The following is a 15125-nucleotide window of genomic DNA, read 5'->3' as shown; positions in this document are numbered from 1 at the left end:
AACATCCTACTTACATCAACAAACAGGTCTTTTAAACAGAATGTCAAGAAGGAAACAATGTCTTTGAATGACACACTGGATCAAATGGATTTAATGAATATATTCAGAACATTCCTTCCTGAACAGCAGAATACACATGCAATAATCTCCAGAACAGATCACATATTAGCCCACAAAACAAGCTTCAACAAATTTAAAAAGACAAAAGTTGGGACACCTGGATGGCTCACTGGTTGGGCAAAGTTGGGACACCTGGGTGGCTCACTGGTTAGGCATCTGCCTTTGGCTCAGGGTGTGATCCCGGAGTCCCGGGATCGAGTCCCACATCGGGCTCCCTGTGAGAGGCCTGCTTCTCTCTCTCATGAGTAAATAAAATCTTAAAAAAAAAAAAAAAAAAAAAAAAAAAAGACCAGTCATACCATGCATCTTTTCTGACCACAACGCTATGAAATTAGAAGTCAATCACAGGATAAAATCTGAAAAGCCCACAAATACATGAATGCTAAGTGATATGCTACTAAAAATGAATGGGTCACCAAGGAAATAAAAGAAAAAAATCAAACATACATGTAAACAAATGAAAATGAAAACACAACAGTTTAAAAGCTCTGGGATACAGCGAAAACAGTTTTAAGAGGGAAGATTATAGGAATACAGACCTACTTCAAGAAGCAAGAAAAATCTCAAATAATCTACTCTTGGGCACCTAAGGAGCTAGAAAAAGAACCACCACCAAAACCTAAAACCAGCAGAAGGAAGGAAATAATATAAATCAGAACAGAAATAAATTATATAGAAACTAAAAAATAAGGGATCCCTGGGTGGCGCAGCGGTTTGGCGCCTGCCTTTGGCCCAGGGCGCGATCCTGGAGACGCAGGATCGAATCCCACGTCGGGCTCCCGGTGCATGGAGCCTGCTTCTCCCTCTGCCTGTGTCTCTGCCTCTCTCTCTCTCTCTGTGACTATCATAAATAAATAAAGTCTAAAAAAAAAAAAAAAAAAAAAAAAAAAAAAAAAAAAAAAAAAAAAAAGAAACTAAAAAATAATACAACAGATCAATGAAACCAAGAGCTGGTTCTTTGAAAAAAAACCAAAACTGGGCAGCCTGGGGGGCTCAGCGGTTTAGCACCACCTTCAGCCCAGAGCGTGATCCTGGAAACACGGGATCGGGTCCCATGTCAGGCTACCTGCGTGGAGCCTGCTTCTCCCTCTGCCTGTGTCTCTGCCTCTCTCTCCCTCTCTCTGTCTCTCATGAATAAATAAATAAAATCTTAAAAAAAAAAAAAAGAAAAATTAAAACTGATAAACCTGTAGCCAGACTTATCATGAAAAAAAGAGAAAGGACTCAAATAAATAAAATGAAAATGACAGAGGAGAAATAACAACAAACACCACAGAAATATAAACAATCATAAGAGAATGTCATGAAAAACTATTTGCCAACAAGCTGGACAACCTAGAAGAAACAGATTAAGTTCCTAGAAATACAGAACTTCCCAAAACTGAATCAAGAAAAAATAGAAAAATTTGAACAGATATATTACCAGCAAAGAAATTGAATCAGCAATCAAAAAACTCCCAACAAACAAAAGTCCAGGACCATCAGATGGCTTCACAGGCAAATTATACCAAGCTTTTTTTTTTTTTTTTTTTAAGATTTTATTTATTCATGAGAGACACAGAGAAAGAGGCAGAGACACAGGCAGAGGGAGAAGCAGGCTCCATGCAGGGAGCCCGACGTAGGACTCGATCCCAGGACTCCAGGATCACACCCGGGGCCAAAGGCAGGTGCTAAATTGCTGAGCCACCCAGGGATTCCCTATACCAAACATTTAAAGAAGAGTTAATACCTATTCTTTTCAAACTATTCCAAAAAACAAACGGATAAAGAATGAAGTTGGAAGTTTTCCTTCCATGAGGCCAGCATTATCCTGATACTAAAACCAGATAAAGACACCACTAAAAAAGAAATGACAGGCCAGTATCTCTAATGAACACAGATGCAAAACTCTTCAACACAATACTAGCAAACTAAATCCAATAATACATTAAAAGACTCTTTCACCACAGTCAAGTGGGATTTATTCCTGAGTTATAAGGGTAGTTCAATATTCACAAATCAATCAACGTGATACATCACATCCATAGGAGAAAGGAAAAGAACTATTTGATTTCAACAGATGCAGAAAAAGCATTTGACAAAGTAAAACATCCTTTCATGATAAACACCTTGATGAAGTAGGTTTAGAGGGAACATAGCTCAACATAATAGAAGCCATGTATGAAAACCCCACAGTTAATATCATCTTTAATGGGAAAAAAAACAGAGTTTTTTCTCTAGGGTCAGGAACAAGATAGGGATATCCACTCTCAACACTGTTATTCAACATAGTACTGGAACTCCTAGCTACAGCAATCAAACAACAAAAAGAAATAAAAGGCATCCAAATCAGTAAGGAAAAAGTAAAACATTCACTATTTGCAGATGACATATTATATGTAGAAGACCCAAAAGACTCCACCAAAAAACTGCTATAACTGATACATGAATTCAGTAAAGTTGCAGGATACAAAATCAGTCTACAGAATCATGCTGCATTTCTATACCCAAGTAACAAAGCAGCAGAAACAGAAATTAAGAAAACAAATCCATTTACAACTGCACCGAAAATAGTAAGACATCTAGCTAAAGAAGTAGAAGACCTGTACTCTAGGGTGCCTGGGTGGCTCAGGTTAAGTATCTGCCTTCGGTTCAGGTCATGATCCCAGGGTCCTGGGATCAAGCCCCGCATTGGGCTCCCTGCTCAGCGGGGCTTCTCCTTCTCCTGCTCCCCCTGCTGTTCTCTCCCTCCCCCCCTCAAAAAAATAAATCTTAAAAAAAAAAAAAAAAAAAAAGACCTGTACTCTGACTGAAAACTGCAAAACATTGTTGAAAGACCTTGAAGAGGACACAAAGAGATGGGAAGGCATTCTATGCTCATGGACTGAAGCAAATATTGTTCAAATGTCTATATTATGCAAAGCAATTTACACATTTAATGCAATCCCTATTAAAATACCAACAGCATTTTTCACAGAATTAGAACAAACAATCCTAAAATTTGTATGGAACCACAAAAGGCCCAGAATAGCCAAAGCAATCTTAAAAACAGTATGGTACTGACACAAAAACAGACACACAGGACAGAATAGAAAACCCAGAAACAAACCCACAACTATATGATCAATTAATCTTTGACAAAGCAGGAGAATGGGAGAAAGATGGTCTCTTCAACAAATGGTGTTAGGAAAACACAACTAACTGCAACATGCAAAAGAATGAAACTGGACCACTCTCTTACACCAGATACAATAATAAATTCAAAATGTATTAAAGACCTAAAAATGAATCCTGAAATCATAAAAATCCTAGAAGAGAGCACAGGTAGTAATTTCTCTGACATTGGCTATAACAACTTTTTTCTAGATAGGTCCCCTGAGGCAAGGGAAACAAAAGCAAAAATAAACTATTGGGATTAATCAAAATAAAAAGCTTCTGCACAGTGAAGGAAACAATCAACAAAACTAAAAGGCAACCCACTGGATGGGAGAAGATATTTGCAAATGACATAGTCAATAAAGGGCTAGAATCCAAAACATATAAAGAACTTATAAAACTCAAACACTCAAAAAATAAATAATGCAATTAAAAGATGGGCAGAAGACATGAACACACATTTCTCCAAAGACCTACAGATAGCCAACAGATACATGAAAAGATGCTCATCCTCACTTACCATCAGGGAAATGCAAATCAAATCTACAATTAGATATCACCTCACACCTATCAGAATGACTAAAATCAACAATGCAAGAAACAAGTGTTGGCAAGGATAAGGAGAAAAAGGAACCCTCTTGCACTATTGGTGGAAATGCAAACTGGTGCAACCACTCTAGAAGATAGAAGACAGTATGGAGATTTCTCAAAAAATTAAAAATATAATTATCCTATGATCCCACAATTGCACTACTGGATATTTACCCAAAGAATTCAAAGGGATACATGCACCCCTATGTTTGTAGCAACATTATTTACAATAGCCAAGATATGGAAGGAGCTCAAGTGTCCATTAGTTGATGAACAGATAAAGAAGATGTGGTATATTATTCAGCCATTAAAAAAGAATGAAATCTTACCATTTGCAATGACATGAATGGACCTAGAGAGCAAAATGTTAAGTATAAAAAGTCAGATAAAGACAAATACCATATGATTTCACTCACATGTGTAATTTCAAAAATCAAACAAGAAAAGGGAAAAGAGACAAACTCTAACTAAAGGCAACAAACTGATGGTTATCTGAGGGGAGGTAAGTGGGGCAATGGTGAAATAGGTGATGGGGATTAAGCAATGTACTTGTCATGATGAGTACCGGGAAATTAAAACAAAAACTTAAAATAGTAATTATACATCATGACCAAATGGAATTTACTCCAGGGATACAAAGAGGACTCAATATTGGAAACTCTACCAGTATAATCCACCATATTAACAAACTAAAAACTAAACATCCCATGATCATATCAATTAATATTGACAAAGGATTTGACAAAAATCAACACTTATTCATGACAGACAGCAGAAGTCAGAAAAAAAGAAATCCAGAAAGCTTCTTTAACTTAATAAAGAGCATGTACCAAAAAACCTACCGCTAATATCAAACTAAATGCTCCTTTCCTTAATATCAGAAACAAGGCAAGGATGTCCACTCTGCTCAAAGTTCTAGCCAGTGAAATAAAAAAAGGAAATAAAAAGCATACCAATCAGTAAAGAATAAGTAAAACTGAAAAAAAAAAAAAAAAAAGAATAAGTAAAACTGTCCATACTTGCATATAACATGACTATTAGAAAAATCCAAGAACACTACAAAAAGAAAACAAACAAAAATGCCTAGAACTAATCATGGAGTTTGGCAAGGTCACAGTTGATATGATCAACATATGAAAATAAAATGTATCTTTATATGCCAGCAATAAACATGTGGATACCAAAATTAAAAATATGCCACTTACAACCCCTCAAAAAATAAAAAAAATTCACATAAATCTAATAAGACAAAACATCCTAACACTACACAACAGGGGTGAAAGTAAAGGTGATTTAAATAAATAGACATACCATGTTCATAGATTGAAAATGTCAACATAAGTAAAGGTGTCAATTCTCCCTCCCCAAACTGAGAAGGTTTCACACGACTCCTATCAAAATCGCAGGGGGATTTTTTTGTAGATATAGACGCTATTATTTTATACTTTATATGATAAGACAGAAAAATGAGAATAGCTAAAACAATTTTGAAAGAGACTACATGGCTGGAATCATTCTATCTGATATCAAGACTTGTTACATAGCTACAACTGCAAAACTACGTGGAGAGACAGACATATACCTCAACAGAATAGAACAGAAAACCCAGAAATAGAAACACACAAATATGTCCAGGTGGTTTTTTACAAAGGTGTAAAAGCAATTCAATAGAGGAAAGATAGCCTTTTTAACAAATGGTGTGTGCAGTGGCTAAAAGGCATTTGAGACAAAAAATTGACTTCACCCTAACCTCACACTATGCAAAAATTAACTTAAATGGATCACAGACCTAAATGTAAAATGTCAAACTATAAAACTTTTAGAAAAAAAATATGAGAAAATCTCCAGAATCAAGAGCTAGGCAAAGGGATCTTAAACTTGACATCATAAGCACAATCCATAAAAGGAAAAAGTAAGACACCTTGCCAAAATTAAAAATTTTTGTTCTGTGAAAGACCTTGTTAAAAGGATGAAAAGACAAGCCTCAGGCTGGGGGAAATTATTTGGAACCTACATATCCAACAAAGGCCTGGTTTCTAAATTACATAAAGAACTCTTAAAACTCAACAGTATAAAAACAAAGAATGCCATAAAGAACAAAAGACAGCCAAGAGGTACTTCACCATAGAGGATATACAGATGGCAAATAAGCACACAGAAAGATGTTCGAGACCTTTAGGCATTAGAGAAATGCAAATCTAAACCACAAGAAGGTGGGATCCCTGGGTGGCTCAGTGGTTGAGCATCTGCCTTTGGGGGCATGTTTCTGGGTCCAGGGATCAAGTCCCACATCGGGCTTCCTTGCAAGAAGCCCGCTTCTCCCTCTGTCTATGTCTCTGCCTTTCTGTCTCTCATGAATAAATAAATAAAATCTTAAAAAAAAAAAAAAAAATAGGGACGCCTGGGTGGCTCAGCAGTTGAGCGTCTGCCTTTGGCTCAGGGCATGATCCCGGAGTCCCAGGATCGAGTCCTACATTGGGCTTCCTGCATGGAGCCTGCTTCTCCCTCTGCCTGTGTCTCTGCCTCTCTTTCTGTGTCTCTTGTGAATAAATAAATAAAATCTAAAAAAATAATAACCCACAAGAAGTTATCATTATCTACCTATCAACATGGCTAAAATGAAAAATAGTGATAACACCAAATGCTGGCAAACATACACAGAAACTAGAACTCCCATATATTGCTGGTAGGACTGTAAAATGGTCAGCCACTCTGGAAAACTGGTAGTTTCTTGTAAAATTAATCATGCAACTACCATATGACCCAGTGATTGCAATCCTAGGCATTTATTCCAGAGAAATAAAGACATGTTCACACGTATATTGTACACTCTAATGCTCAGAGCAGCTCCATTCATAATATCCCCAAACTGGGCATAACCCAGATGTCCTTCTGTGGATGAGTGCTTAAAACAAGCCATGGTACATCCATACTATGGAGTACTACTCAACAACAAAAACAAAAAAAAAACCCCACAAATTATTAGTACATACAACCTAAATGAATCTTCAGAGAATTATGCTGAATGAAAAAGCAAATCCATAAAAGTTAAATACTGCACAACCTAATGTATATACATAACATTCTAAAAACGACAAAATTATAGAAATGAAAAACAGATTAGTAGTTGCTAGGGGTTAAAGGAGGACATCAGGGCACAAAGAAAGTGGGCGTGGCTATAAAAGGGGAACATGAGGGATTCTATAATGATAGAAATGTTCTGTATCGGGACTGTATCCATGTCAACATCCTGGTTGAGATATTGAAATACAGTGTTACCACCACTGGAGAAACTGGGTAAGGTACACAAGAGGTCTCTGTGTCATTCTTACAAATGCACTGAATCTACAATTACCTCAAAACAAAAAAGTTAACTTTTAAAAAGGCAAAAAATAAGGACATTTCAGACTGAGAATAAAACAAACATATAAAACTAAAAGCAGAGTTCATCACCAGCAAGCAAAGTTAAGGGAAGTCCTTCAGCCATAAGGAAACAAGTAGATGGAAATCTAAATCCACATAAAGGAATTAAAAAGCACTGGAAACGATAACTATATAGGTAAATACAAAAGATTTCTAAACACATCTGAACTATTTAAAGCAAAACCTTTATAATTTGTTTAAGGCAAAAATAAACAATATACTGTGTGATTATAACACAAGTAGAAATAAAATGTATGACGACAACAGCACAAACGCCACGAGAGGGGAGATGAAAGTACACTGTCACCAAGTCTTTACAATACACAAGTGAAATATTACTTGAAGGCAAACTGATCATTTAAAGAAGTATGACAAACCCTAAAGCCACACTAAAAAAAGGAAACAAAGTTACAGAAAATATGCCAATAAAGATTATCATAAAATTACTCCAAAAGGCAGAAAAAGATGAAAAAGGGTACAAAGAATAGGACAAAGAGAAAACAAACAGCAAGATGGTAATTTAAACCCAACCTTATCAATTAATCTCATTAAATACAAATGGGTTACACCCCAAGATAAAATGCAGAGATTGTTTAAAAAATTACATTATGGGCTATCTATACAAAAAATCCACTTTAAGCATAGACACAAATAGGTTAAAGGTAAAAGATGGAAAAAGGTATACCATACTAGCATTAGTCATAAGCAAACTGGAGGGGCTCTATTTATATCAAAGTAGATTTCAGAACCAAGCACATTACTGGGATAAAGAGGGTAATTTTGTCAATTATGAATAGGTCATTTCATCAAGGAGGTCATAATAATCTTAAATGACAAAGCTCCAAAACACGAGGCAAAACTGACAAAACAAAGAAAAAACAAATTCACAAATATATTTGATTTCAACAGACCTCTCTCAAAATTTGACAGTAGCCAGAAAAGCAGTAAGGAACAGAAGACAGCCTCAACAACACTACCAAGTAATTGACCATCATGGAGAAACTCCACACAACACAGCAGAGAACACATCCTTATAAAGTACACATGGGACATTTACCAAGCTAGACCATGTTCTGGTGCATAACACGAGTCGCAAGTTTAAAAGTACTCAAACAATAAAAAATACATCCCCTGACCACAAGAGAATTAAGTTAAAATCCAGTAACAGGACAATTTCTGGAAAATCCTCAAAATACCTGGCAACTAAACACATCTCTAAATAATCGCAAAGGCAATTAGAAAGTATCTGGACCTGAATAAAAATGAATACATGAAATACCAAAATGTCTGGAATACAAGTAAAGCAGCATTTCAAGGGGAATTTATGGCATTAAACAGAATGGAAAAGAAGATCTCAAATTAAATGACCTATAAGCTTCCCCTTTAAGAAACTAGTTTAGGGCACTAAATCCAAAGTAGGTAGGAAAAAAAGTAATAAAAAGATAACAAACATCAATGAAACAAAACAAAGTAACAATGAAACCAAGAGTTGATTTTCTGAGATCAATACTACATGAATAAAAAGGGAGAACAGAACATTATGAACAACTTTATGCTAGTACATTCGACATGTAAGACAAATTCCTTAGACACAAACTAACAAAGGTCCCTGATGAAAAAATAGATAACCCAAAGAGGCCTATATCTATTAAAGAAATTAAATACGTAGTTAAAAACCTACCCATGAGAAAACTCCAGGGCCCCAATGGCTTCACTGAAATCTATCAAACATTTAAGTAGGAAATAACACAAATTCTACAAAGTTTTCCGGGAAATAGAAGTAAATAATCCCAACATATTTCATGATGCCACCATTACCCTGATGCCAAAATCAGAAAAAGGAATTATAAGAAGCTACAGATTACTATTCATCATGAACATAAAATTTTTAGCAAATTCAATGATGTACAGAAATCATAATGCCTCGTGACCAAGCTGGGCTCACCTCTGGAATGCAAATTTGGCTTAGCATTCAAGCAAACGCTTGGTGCCCCTATGAAAATTCCCCAGCTAACAACGTATGTAAAAGTGAAAGACTAAAATGTCTTCCCTCTACAGTGAAGAAGGAGACATGGTTGTCACATCTACTTCCATCATATCCATCCAACACTGTAATGGAGGTCCTGGCCAGTGAATCATAGCAAGAAATAGAGCATGCAGACTGGAAATGAAGTAAAATTGTCCTTATCGATAGATCACATGACTGACTCCATATAAAATGTTAAGAAATCTTAAAACAATCAAACAAAACTACCATAATTAATACATTTACCAAGGTTGTAGGATTCAAGACCAATATGCAAAAATCATTTGCATTTTTAGAGTCTAGCAGTAAACAATTAGAAATTAAACTTCAAAAAGTATTACCATTGACAGCTTCCAAAAATATGAAACGCAGATAAATCTGATTTAATTAAAAGTTCACATTGGGGCAGCCCAGGTGGCTCAGTGGTTTAGCGCCTGCCTTCGGCCAAGGGCCTGATCCTGGAGACCCAGGATCGAGTCCCACATCAGGCTCCCTGCATGGAGCCTGATTCTCCCTCTGCCTGTGTCTCTGCCTCTCTCTGTCTCTGTGTCTCTCATGAATAAATAAATAAAATCTTTTTTTTTTAATTTATTTATGATAGTCACACACACAGAGAGAGAGAGAGAGAGAGAGAGAGAGAAAGGCAGAGACACAGGCAGAGGGAGAAGCAGGCTCTATGCACCGGGAGCCCGATGTGGGATTCGATCCCGGGTCTCCAGGATCGCGCCCTGGGCCAAAGACAGGCGCTAAACCGCTGCGCCACCCAGGGATCCCAATAAATAAAATCTTAAAAAAAAAAAAGTTCACATTATATTTGTACATTGACAATTAAGCAATATTGCTAAGAAAAATTACAGAGAACCTAAATAAATGGGGATATACACCTTGTTTAAGGACAGAAAATAATACTGTTTAGGTGTCAACTCATCCTAAATTAATTCATAGATTCAACACAATGTCAATCAAAATCTCAGGAAGCTTTTTTTTTTTTTTAAAGATTTTATTTACTTATTCATAGAGACAGAGAGAGAGAGAGAGAGAGAGAGAGGCAGAGACACAAGCAGAGGGAGAAGCAGACTCCACACAGGGAGCCGAACTCGATCCGAGGTCTCCAGGATCACACCCTGGGCTGCAGGCGGCGCCAAACCGCTGCACCACCAGGGCTGCCCTCAGGAAGCTTTTTTGTAGAAGTTCACAAAATTCACTTGGAAATGCAAAGGACCAAGAATGGCCAAAGCAACTTTGAAAAAGGACAAGGACAAGAACATGGAGGACGACTTTCCTGACTACAAAACTTTTATATATTTATTATTATTATTTTTTAAAGATTTTATTTATTCATGAGAGACAGAGAGAGAGAGAGGCAGAGACACAGGCAGAGGGAGAAGCAGGCTCCATGTAGGGAGCCTGATATGGGACTCAATCCCAGGACTCCAGGATCACGCCTGGGCCGAAGGTAGGCGCCAAACCACTGAGCCATCCAGGGATCCCCCAAAACTTTTAAATACATAGTAATCAAGACCGCCATCTTATGGTGTCAAGATAGACAGTGTCAGCATAACAGAATAGAGCCCAGAAATAGATCCATATAGATACGGCCAATTGATTTTTGATAAAGAAGCAAGACAATTTAGTGGAGAAAGGACTATCTTTCAAACAAATAGTGCTGGAACAATTGGATATCCAATATTGAAAAACCTGACCTTCGATCCGTTCTTCACACCACTAATAAAAATTAACTCAAAATGGATCACTGACCAATATAAAAGCTAAAACTATAGAACTTCTAAAATATAGAGAAAATCATTGAGACCTCTGGTGAGGCAAAGATTTCTTAATATAACACTTAAAATACAAGTGATAAGAAAAAATAATGACGTGAAATTCTTCAAAACTTAAAACATGCTCTTCAAAAAACAGTGTGAAGAGAATATTCTTCTCCAGACTGGAAGATAGTATTTGCAAATTACATATCCGATAAAAGACTTGTATCCAGAATATATAAAAAACTTTCAAAACTCAACAACAAGAACACTACCCAATTTTAAATCAAAAGATATGAACAGGCACTTTAGCCAAGAGTATACAGACGGCAATAAACTATATGGAAAGATGTTCAACATCATTACTCATTAGGGAAGTACAATTTAAAACCACAGTAGGGTAGTTCTTGCTATACTACATACTTATCAGAATGACTTGAGGCTGGAAAGCCTGACCACATCAAATATTATGGGGAGATACAGAGTAAATGGAACTTTCACTCACTGCTGCTGGGAATGTAAAATACCAGAATCCCTTTGGGAACTACAGCTTGGCAGTTTACCTTAAAGTTAACAAACATATACTACAAGACTGAACCATTCCACTCCTAGATATTTACCCAAGAGAAAAGAAAACATGTCCTTATAAAGACCTGTTTATAAATGCTCATAGCAGCTTAATCTGTGAGGGCCTCAAATGAGAAAGAACCCAAATTCCATCAATAGGTAGGTGAACAAAGAAACAAAATGCGGTACCATCCATGCAATGGAACACTACTCAACAATAAAAACTATTGATACACGCAACAACATGGAATGTTAAAATAATTGCACTAAATGAAAGAATTCAAACAATTTAAGAATATATGCCTGTGTAATTCTATTATATGACATTCTAAAAAATATAAACTGATCTACAGTAGACAGAAAACACATCAGTGGTTGCCTGGGGTGGAAGGGATGGGAGTGATTTCAAAGGAGCACTAGGAAACTTCAGGGGTGATGAATATATTCAATACCTTAAGTGTAGTGGTAGTTTTTTTTTTTTTAATTTTTATTTATTTATGATAGTCACACACACACAGAGAGAGAGAGAGAGAGAGAGAGAGAGGCAGAGACACAGGCAGAGGGAGAAGCAGGCTCCATGCACCGGGAGCCCGACATGGGATTCGATCCCGGGTCTCCCGGATCACGCCCTAGGCCAAAGGCAGGCGCGAAACCGCTGCGCCACCCAGGGATCCCTGTAGTGGTAGTTTTATGAGAGTATACAAATGTCAGAATGTATCAAATATATATTTTAAGTATGTGCAATTTACTGTATGTCAATTATACCTCAATAAACCTAAGCAAAGAAAAATATATAATCACATATATAATAAAGAGATGTAACTAACATGTATATAACCATGCCCCAAGATATCTAAATAAAGGAACAATAGAAAGCAAATGAAAGCTACCAATAGCATAAAAGATAGGCACTAACTTTGGACACTGGGAGCTTCTGAATTTTTTGTTGGTCTCGCCCCTTGTGGCCCAGGTGCCAGGACTGGGTTTTAATCCACATGCTACTTTCATTAAGCACAAAAGTAATGGGAAAGCTGTCTGTGGGGAATGAATTATGAATTTCGGGGGAAAATGAGGGTAAACAAAATGTTCATTCTGTAATTTAAAAGCCCTTGGCATACCAAACACCTCTGGGCAGTGAGATTCTAGGTGATTTTCCTTTGGTTTCTTTAAATTTTTCTGTACTTTCCAAATTCTTTACAAGCATTATTTTGCTCTTTGGGGGAGGGGTAAACAGTTTTAAAAGAACTGGTTTAAATTCTCCATCAAGTAAAGGACTATTCAAAAAGAAGCAGCAAAAGGAGTTTTCACCCTGATAATTAATGAATAGCACGCACACACACCTCAGCACTAATATGGATCAAAAGACAGGGAGGCTCTGTTTATAAGAATGAAGGATATTTACAATATATTTAGAAGATCAAACCTCAAAGACTAGTTATTTTCTAAATTCTAAATTTTACTGGTCAACCACTGAGTTGGCTGTCACCTATTAAAGACGTGATATATTTTAACTGATTTCCTGCCCTTTAGTTGAAAACTGAGCTCGCACACATACACTAAAGTCCTGTATGAATTTTCAGGAGGTTGGGGGCTGTAACAAGAGGTTCCTCTCCACTAAGGCTTACAAACCTGTAAATGAATCAAGCCTTACAATACAGGATAGAAGCCAGGAGAGACAGGATTTCTTAATTCTGCTTGTCCCAAGCTGTTGGTGACAGACATTAATGTCACATTTTTCAGCAAGTGTAGAAAGCCAGCAGGGGGTTCAGAAATGGCAAATGCTGATAAAATATGTTTCTTTTTAAATAACTTCACAGGTCAAGTTAGGTGCAAAATGATTTTTATGAAACCTGAATACAAATCTTAAGAGTCTTCTTCCATGGTTTCTAAAAGAATAAACCAGTTTCCTAGTGATCATAGAGTTCTTGGCTTAATTCTTCACTATCATTACAGAGAAAAAAATGAAAGTAGGTTAGCATACCACAACACCACACAAGTAACATAGCCCAGAACACTTACATGTCTTGGAGTGTTCATGTGATAGCATGTAATTGGCAAGAGGTGGTGTGTAAGTCAAACACTGCAATGCTGCATTGGCAAAACAGGTATTGCCCAAATTCTGGAGCCCGGCTCCAACTCTATGAGTCTGTTGCCACTTAAGACAAATCTTCTCAGATGGGAAAAGAACTTTTTGTGGAGGAGCAATGCCATCACCTAGGGCTAGAAAAACAAACAAGAAATATTTTTAAAAAAAAAAAGCTTTGCACGCTTCTCAAGCTAAATAAATAGCAACACATCAAACTGAATCTGATCAAGATTAGTTTGTTTTTTTTTTAAGGATTTTATTTATTTATTCATGAGAGACATAGAGAGACAGACACAGGAAGAGGGAGAAGCAGGCTCCATGCAGGGAGCCTGATGTGGGACTTGATCCCAGGACTCCAGGATCATACCCTGGGCTGAAGGCAGGCTCTAAACCGCTGAGCCACCCAGGAGTCCCTCAAGATTAGGTTTTTACCAGCTACCAGAAATACAGGGAAGAAAGTGATATTTTAAAAGAAGGATCTTAGAATGTGGGAAATTGAAATGATTTGGTTTCTTCAATAGTACAGACCAAAGGGGGTGTGTTAATAGAAACTTAAAGACATCCACCAAATGCAAAGTATAGACCTTGTTTTGATGTTGATTTCAACAAATGAAATGGTAAAAAAATTTTTTTGACAATCAGAAATGTTAACATTGGCTGGAGTTTTAATTTAAAGATGCTTTAAATTATATTTTATTTTATTTTTTGATGCTTTAAATTTTAGAAAATAATTTTTTAGATACGCAAACTAGAATATTCATAGATGAAATACAAAGTCTTGGATTTGCTTTACAATGACAGGGGAGTAAATGGGTGAAGGTATAATTGGCTATGAGTTGATAAATGTCAACATTGACTGATGGTACATGAGAGTTCACCATAATCGCTCTTTGAGATCTACTTAAAAATTTTCCAACACAATCTATAGAAAATCCAGGATGAGTCCACTCTCTACAACATCTGCTTGGATGCTTCTATTCAGTACCACCATCATCACTGTCCTCTCCACCAGCACTCCACATATTGAGTCCTTCCTTATTAGCTGTCAGACAGTCTCAATTCTAAGAGTTAGTAGTGATATCATTCTTATTTTACCAGAAAAGAAACAGGCTCTGAACTCAGGCTGTTTCTTGGGCACCACCATCCATGCACAAGTATGCTCTAAGTAGTCTAAAAAGATGTTTATTTTCAAGATTTATAAACAGATTATTAATGATAACTATGCTAGAGAAATCAGGTATAAAGCTCAAAAACAACTTATTTAGGAAAGTTTGATCATTGATCTGAGGACTACTTTTTCAAGTTTGCCAGTTCCTTGGCACTACTGGGAGATGGAAACGCCTCACCAGATGGCTCTCTATTTTAACTAAGAAATTAATGGGTAATAAGTATGCAAAGGTAGGCTTCAGTTCAG

General features: G+C 36.7%; 1 protein-coding gene across 5 annotated transcripts in view; it reads right to left on the bottom strand.

Annotated features, from left to right (window-relative positions):
- Window positions 1-15125, bottom strand: part of USP42 (ubiquitin specific peptidase 42) — a 72386-nt gene that overhangs the window by 29137 nt on the left and 28124 nt on the right. For 4 of the 5 annotated variants that reach the window (XM_049111144.1, XM_025426237.3, XM_049111146.1 and 1 more), the window contains one exon: window positions 13645-13845. The exons of the other annotated variant lie outside the window; for it this stretch is intronic. In XM_049111144.1, the coding sequence (XP_048967101.1) occupies window positions 13645-13845 (201 nt within the window). The remainder of the gene's footprint in view (window positions 1-13644; window positions 13846-15125) is intronic. 5 annotated transcript variants of the gene reach the window in all.

The sequence above is a fragment of the Canis lupus genome, chromosome 6, assembly GCF_003254725.2.
Source record: "Canis lupus dingo isolate Sandy chromosome 6, ASM325472v2, whole genome shotgun sequence".
NCBI lineage: Eukaryota > Metazoa > Chordata > Mammalia > Carnivora > Canidae > Canis > Canis lupus.
Note: the sequence above shows the minus strand (reverse complement) of the source record. Positions and strands in the feature narration are given on the sequence as shown.